Below are 7730 nucleotides of genomic sequence, written 5' to 3'. Positions count from 1 at the left end.
CTCTCTCTCACGGAATGATGTCTTTATCCTTCTTTCTCTCCTGTGTGAATGTTTTTTTTTCCCCTCTCTTCCCGTGTTTGTGAATGGTGTGATGTGAGTCTCCCCTGTGTGCACGTGTAGTCTGTCCTCATACCAGGTCTCCATGGTGATGATGATCGCCACCTGGATGCTACTTGACATCCCCCTAATCACATTATTTATGTCTTATAAATCCATTATAATGTTATCCTGTTTCAATGTTATATCCTTCTCTCTCTCTCTCTCTCTCCGATGTGTGACTGATGTCTTGTTTCTTCTACCCCGTATGTGAATGGTGTGATGTGCGTCTTCCCTGTGTGCATGTGTAAGTCTGTCCTCCTGTCAGGTCTACATGGTGATGGTGGTCACGTGGCTCAGGTCCTGGGCTGTTCCGGTGGCATCTCAACGCTTCTTGGCATCCTCCTCATCATATTCTTCATATATCTTATAATTCTGCTATCCTCTTTCAATGTTGTATTTGGTAAATTGTGTTTTATACTGTACGCACAACATCTATTGCACAGCTATCCATCCGGGGAGAGAGATCCGTCCTCTGTTGCTCTCCCTGAGGTTTCATACTATTTTTTCTCACTGTTAAAGGGGTTTATTTTAGGGAGTTGTTCTTTATCCGATGCAAGGGTCTAAGGACAGGATGTTGTATGCTGTAAAGCCCCCTGAGGCAAATTTGTTATTTGTGATATGGGGCAAAACAATTAAAATTGCTTTGACTTGAGACAAAGATGAGGACTTTTAGGTGTAAAAATATCTAATCAAGGCTTTTCCCAGTTGGTACAAGGCCATCCTATTGTGAGCTTCTGTGTTTGCCCCAGAAATATTTCTTGGTGGGTCAGAAACACCCCAGCCTCTGAAACAGTACTCAAGCCACTGTAACTTAAAATTTGATACACATTCTTTCAGAGAGGGTGGTGGCAGTCACCTATGGGAAATAAAAGTGAGCTGTACATTGTGACAAGGGGACGATGTTTTTTTTTTCACATCTGCCTAAGTAAATGTCTGCCTTTCCCTTCTTGCAGAAATTGACACCCCAGTAAAGCAAATTAGATCAACACTATTATTTTCAGTAAAAACATTACAGAGAGTCTTCAATGGGAAAAATTCCCAATTTAGAATAAATGTGCCAGAATGTTCTAGTTTTTACCAAAAGAAATTGTCCATTGCGGGAATTTCCTAGCCGGATTACCCGTGCAAATCGTCCCATTTTACCATCACACTGATCCAAGCAAGCATAACAGAGATTTTACATAGCAATATAAAAAGAACCCCTAATGTTTCAAAAATAATACTGCCATAGTGTCAATTTCTGGCTGAAGTCAACAGCTACTTTTGCCCATGTTTATAACCTTGGGCAATTATGTGTGAATAATGAAAACACCACTCGTAATAACATGACTGATGATTACAAAGTACTTTTGTTCTGTTGGCATCTTATGCAAGCAGGCCTGCATGTTTGTCTGTCTGTCTGCCTGCCTGCACATCTGTCTGTCTGTGCCTGTTTAAGGGGCAGTGTTGCAAGGAGGAATTTATAAGGCTCAGTCCCACTCTCACTGGAACAGCAGCTCTACTGGAGAAGGTCTGCAACAAACCTTTTGCTATCTCCACGGACTCAAGAGACACAGCTTTCGACAGCAATGCCCACCACCACATCCAAACAAAAAATGACACGGGGTAATGATTGAATCTACAGGCAACGCAGTTATAGGAATTACATATATATTCCTGCTTAATTAACATATTGTTGATTCTTGCGTTCATCTATAATGCACCTTTATATTCAAGTGAAATTTTAAATGACATTCAAGTCTATGCACTCTTTTGCATTTTAGGTTATTCTAACATATTTTCCAAATTGGGCATTATGATGCATTCTTGTATATGTATTCCTTTTCAGGACTGAGTGTGACTCATTACTGACTTTTTCCACAGGAAAAAAGACCAAGTCCAAGAAGTTCATTCACCGATACACAGATGTGCATGGTCTGCCTTGCATTGAGAAGATTGTGAGCTCAGTGGAGGACACTCCTGAAGCCATTACCACAAAAATCACTGGCATCATCCCCGAATGGATTGATGGAAGCTTCCTCAGAAACGGCCCTGGAAAATTTGAGATTGGCAATCAAAAGTGAGTATAGGGGACATGTTGTAGTACCGATGCAGTTTATTGGCGTTTTGGAATAACCGTAATTATTTCAAACTCCCATTCAGATTAGTATTCTCTTAAATTTAGGTTAAATGAGTTTTCATATGTGTGCATATATGTCACTAAATAGGAATCGTGAATCTTGTATTGTACAGATCTGCTAAATGTAGACAATGTATATTTGTGGCTATCATTTTTACCTTTGCACTTATTTACAGGACGATACCTATCACCTCAGAATGCCTTACTCACTAGCAATATGGATAGTTAGAATTATATTCTTATGTATGTAGGCAGATGTTTTGCTTTGTTTTTTCATCAATGTCAGTTCTGCTTTAACATTTACAGTAAAACAAATTACAAATTTGAACCTGATAAAGAATACAATTCAGTCTCCCAGTAACGTAATGGGCGGCCCAGTGGTTAGTGCTGTCTAACCACTTGAGCTATTTATGTCTAACCATTTGATATTTTGATTTTTTTTTAATATTTACTTTTTATTTTCTATTTTATTTTTATATTATACTATATTATAGTATTTTTTGTAAAAAAATTTTGACTATATTATATGGGCGGAACGGTGGCACAGTGGTTAGTGCGGTCGCTTCACAGCAAGAAGGTCCTGGGTTCGAGCCCCAGGGTAGTCCAACCTTGGGGGTCATCCCAGGTCGTCTTCCGTGTGGAGTTTGCATGTTCTCCCCGTGTCTGCAGTGGGTTTTCTCATCAAAAAGACATGCATGTTAGGGTTAATACTACTGTCTGTGCCCCTGACAGAGGCATGGCAAGATGAAATGGAGTTGGTCCCCGGGCGCTGCACGGCAGTTGCCCAAGGCTCCTAGCTACACAGCGAGGATGGGTTAAATGCAGCGAAAGAATTTCCTCAAGGGGGATTAATGAAGTAGTAAAAAAAAAAGAAGAAGTAATATTTCCTACACCTTTTTTGTTTCAGGTTAAACCACTGGTTTGATGGTATGGCTCTTCTTCACCAGTTCAAAATTGTGAATGGTGAGGTAACTTACAAGAGCTGCTTCCTCTCCAGTGACTGTTACCAGGCCAACAAAGAGAACAACCGTATCATGGTCTCAGAGTTTGGGACCCTTGCCATGCCAGACCCCTGCAAAAACTTTTTCCAACGCTTTTTGACCAGATTTGAATTACCAAGTGAGTTTCTCATTAACTCTTGATTTAAAAAAAAAATGAAGTAGTTGTAACTTTCATGTACATGACCTCTGGTGTCCTTTACACAAACTTATGGTTTCTATTTCTAGAATCCCTGGCAATTGGAATAGACTACATCAGAGAGCAGAGATCAAATGAAACATGATTATGTGGTGACATTCTGTTATTAAGCCAACTTCTTCTGCTACTACAGAACCCACGGATAATGCCAGTGTGAGCTTTGTGACCTACAAGGGGGATTACTATGTCAGCACAGAAACCAACTATATGCATAAGGTGGACCCTGAGACACTGGAGACCAAAAAGGTATCATTAAGACCAATCATTGGGGTGCAAATATGGAAGAAGTCTAATTATTTGGGTACAAATACAGTTTCTTAAAAGGCAGAACCATTAGTTTTAAGTTCACCAACATTGTTTGTGCCAGCCTTCTTTTGACCAGGCCCTGTTAGAAGAAGGATGCTATACACATGTAAAATGACAGTGTTTAAATAGAAGGCTCAGTTAGTTATGACAATCATTGTTGAAATCACTGATATTGGAATCATTCTCCATGATGCTTCTGCTATTAACAGCTATTATGCTGTGTTTCTTAAATAGCCAGCCGTTAATATTGTGCTTACAAATGACTGATAAGATAAGCTTTATCTTCTTTTTACACTGGGGTTTATGCTGTTTTTTCTTATCAGGTTGATTGGCGTAAATTTATTGCTGTAAACGGAGCCACTGCACACCCTCATTATGAACCTGATGGTACAACATATAACATGGGGAATTCCTATAATGCTAAAGGTATGTCCAAAAATAAATCCAACTAATTTATTCACTCAGAAACCAAGTGGAACATTTTCAGATCATGTACATTTTAAGCATATAGTGAAGCAATCACTATGCTCGATGTACCTTCATTCATCCAATCAATAACGTTATACTCTACTGGCAGGAGCAAGCTACAACATCATCCGTGTGCCTCCTACCAAAGAGGCACCGGAGGAAACCCTGGAGGGAGCAACTGTGGTTTGCTCCATCCCCTCAGCAGACAAGACCAAACCCTCCTATTACCACAGCTTTGGTAAACAAAGCAATGTTATACTTTAATAAAGGCCTCATTTTCTAATCCTAAAAAACTGGGTAGTCCTACATAATCCTTAATAGAGTTTTCTTGATATTTGTGGCAAGATCATAATATCATGTGATGCCTGGAATGATCTCACTGTTATGAATGTGATATCCTTTTCCTATTCAGCCATGTCAGAGAACTACGTGGTTTTCATTGAGCAGCCCATCAAGATGGACCTGCTTAAGATTTTGACAGGCAAGCTGAGAGGGAAAGGCATCAGTAATGGTGTCTACTGGGACCCTAAACATGACACTATCTTCCACCTGATCCACAAGCAGACAGGGAAGGTGAGCCTGATTCCTTGGATTATCTTTATTGTGATGTCACTATAAAATACTATCCATTCTTGCACTTATACTGATTCTGTCCTCTGCATAAAAAGTATGTCTGGACATTTCAGGTGATAATGCACTTTAAATAAATTTCAAATTGTACTGAACACTAGAACATGATATACCCAGAATTTTGCCTTTGTCAGACTCTCCAAATAGTCTATTCTTTTCTGCTTTATTCCATTCTATTTTACACTTTTTGCTGAATGATACCATACATTCATTTAGTTGCTACTCCTCTTAGGGATTAACAAAAGGTCACCTTTTATTTTTTGCTTGTATTACTTTCATGCTATTAACCAAAGTTCCTCTGGTCGACACTGTTTCCCAGGTAAGCTTGGTCAAGTATCACGCCAGGCCGTTGTCAACTTTCCACCAGATCAACGCCTATGAAGAGGATGGCTTTCTGATCATGGATCTGTGTGCTTCAGATGATGGCCAAGCCATTAATAACTACATGATCCAGAACCTTCGCAAGTCAGGAGAGGCCCTTGATGAGGTCAGTCTAATAAACTTGAGTGTATTTTCACACCTCCTTCCTTCCTGAGCAAATTATTTTATACGGAACAACTTTTATGCTATTTCAAATTCATCAACTTTAACAATGCAGATGCAGTGTGAATGGTTTTATTCATATCTTTGCATGTGCATGCTTTGACTGTGCAGCTGAAAAAGGTTGAAGCTGAATTTTGCAACCAAGCTATAATTTAAGTTAGGCACTGGATTTATAGTAGCTGTTATCAAACAACACTTGGTTCAACAGAGCTGAGATTGAAATGTGCTATTTTGGTTACATCAGGTATACAACACCATGTGTCGAGTTTTCCCAAGGCGCTTTGTCCTGCCTTTAAACGTAGACATCAATACGCCCTGTGGTCAAAATCTGAATACACTGCCTGACAGCACAGCCACTGCTACCAAGATGGCCAACAACAAGGTAGGCAGCCATTATCCAATGCTTAACATTATAATACTATGAGTCAAGTTCTCAACAAATCTTAAGAAACAAGCATCAAGTTTTTTTTACAGAACCATGATTCTTTTGCTGGTAGCCATGACTTTTGACAGTATTCTGAACTTAAAAATGTCATTCCAAATTCATATCCACCGTTCATAAAATGACACCCTGTATCTCCAATTTGGTGATGGCTGTTTACAGAATGTTAAGACAAACAGTCTCATGTTTTTTCCCCCTCTGTACAGGTGTACTGCACCCATGAAGATCTCCATGGAGAAGAGCTCCATGAATATGGAGGCCTGGAATTCCCTCAGATTAACTATGCAAAATACAACACTCACCCATACCGCTATTTCTATGGCTGTGGCTTCAGACACCTGGTAGGAGACTCACTAATCAAGATGGACCTCCATGGGAAACAGATGAAGGTGGGTCCTGTTCAGATCCTCTAAGGGATGTCTCAATGTGTCACTAATAAATTCCTGTGGAGATTCTAACATTATGGTGAGGACAAAACAAATGAGAAGCAGTGATACTATACCACTTATTGAGCAATTCTATTTTCTCTAAAGGTATGGGAGCAGCCTGGTCTTTACCCCTCTGAACCTGTCTTTATACCCTCCCCTAACGCCACAGAGGAGGATGACGGTGTGGTCATGTCTGTCGTTGTCACTCCAATTAAGGTCAGTAATGTTATACCTCAAATGCACACGCTGGGTAATCGGCTCTATTCAATGAAATGGGACAACTTCATAGCAGAAATACTTTGAGTATAGATTGCCAGTGACTAATTCTAAACATTTTTTTTCCATTTCAACTGCAGGACAAGAGTACATTTCTCCTAGTTTTAGATGCCAAGACATTCAAAGAGCTGGGTAGGGCTGAGGTGCCTGTCAACATTCCCTACGGTTTCCATGGGGCATTCAAAGCATGTGAAAAGAAAAATATGCATAACTAGATGAGCTGGAGTGCAAAACAACTGAATGGTTAAACACTGACAGACTTGAAATGGTTAACTGCACTTCATGACAGGATGTGTTAAGTAAAAACTATTTTCAGGGTCAGGGTTAAGTCTCAGAAAAAGTCTGACTTAGACTCAGTAGCATGTATACCCTATTTCCTGTGAGGAACTAACACATGAAACATCTTTGATCTGTAATTTGATCTTTATCTTAACCATGCTATTACTGCCCATTTAAAAAGCACTGAAAAGTGAATCTGGGGCTATTTTCTCTGAATGACTTTTATAATGTGTACGTAAATAGTTAAACCTTGACTTATTGGTGTATGAGTTTTTTTATGCTTGTTTTTAAGACTGCAAAAATGTTTAGCATTTATCTGTAAATACAATAACGTAAAAGATGAAAAATGTATTAAAATGTCTTGTATACTTGTTGCTTTTTCGAGGCTTCAATTTTATTTAATTTTATTTGATAGTCACTAATGCAACACAATAAATCATCTAATTCATATTAAATGAAACGCCATAATATTCGAGAAAGTAGTCTCTGAGCAGCGCCTAGATATCATCAAACACATAACAAATTGAATACATTTCAATATGGGTTTCAAAGAAGGTGAATCAGTTCATCTGGATATGTTTATTGACAGATATGTTTCATCACTCAACTAAGTGACATCTTCAGTCTAAACTGACTGCAGGCATCCCCACCCCTTATGAACAATACAATATATGTATTGTATTGTGTGGGTCAGCTTAGCTGCTACGATGCCTGACAGGATCTTCCATGTTGTGGACCGGCAGGTTATCAACCGATAGTTTGAAAGTGTTGTACCCTTGTGGGGATCCTTCATGACCAGTATTGTTCTACCCTGTTAGCCAGTCAGGGTGAGACCCTGATGTTAACATCTGGTTCATTTGTGTTGCCAGGCGTTCATGGAGTGCCGTTAGCTTCTTCAACCAGTAGGCGTGAATCAGGTCAGGGCCTGCTACAGTTCAGTTCT

General features: G+C 39.4%; 1 protein-coding gene across 1 annotated transcript; it reads left to right on the top strand.

Moving 5' to 3' along the window:
• The first annotated feature begins 1976 nt into the window (after nt 1–1976).
• On the top strand, nt 1977–6723 carry bco2b (beta-carotene oxygenase 2b). Its single transcript, XM_056282804.1, has 11 exons — nt 1977–2158; nt 3126–3337; nt 3549–3661; nt 4045–4147; nt 4299–4427; nt 4602–4762; nt 5139–5306; nt 5607–5744; nt 6011–6193; nt 6338–6448; nt 6589–6723. Exons 2-11 carry the CDS (start codon nt 3148–3150, stop codon nt 6721–6723), a joined length of 1431 nt encoding a protein of 476 aa, XP_056138779.1. The 5' UTR covers nt 1977–2158; nt 3126–3147.
• Nucleotides 6724–7730: the final 1007 nt, after the last annotated feature.

The sequence above is a fragment of the Lampris incognitus genome, chromosome 7 (assembly GCF_029633865.1).
Source record: "Lampris incognitus isolate fLamInc1 chromosome 7, fLamInc1.hap2, whole genome shotgun sequence".
Taxonomy (NCBI): domain Eukaryota; kingdom Metazoa; phylum Chordata; class Actinopteri; order Lampriformes; family Lampridae; genus Lampris; species Lampris incognitus.
The sequence above is the reverse complement of the archived record's forward strand: the minus strand, read 5'-3'. Positions and strand labels throughout refer to the sequence as shown.

Bases quoted from the DNA above. Each gene is read 5' to 3' on its own strand.
- bco2b (XM_056282804.1), top strand. From the start codon at position 3,148: ATGGCTCTTCTTCACCAGTTCAAAATTGTGAATGGTGAGGTAACTTAC. The intron at 4,428-4,601 runs GTAAACAAAGCA...TTTCCTATTCAG, and splicing joins CTCCTATTACCACAGCTTTG to CCATGTCAGAGAACTACGTG. The intron at 4,763-5,138 runs GTGAGCCTGATT...ACTGTTTCCCAG, and splicing joins TCCACAAGCAGACAGGGAAG to GTAAGCTTGGTCAAGTATCA.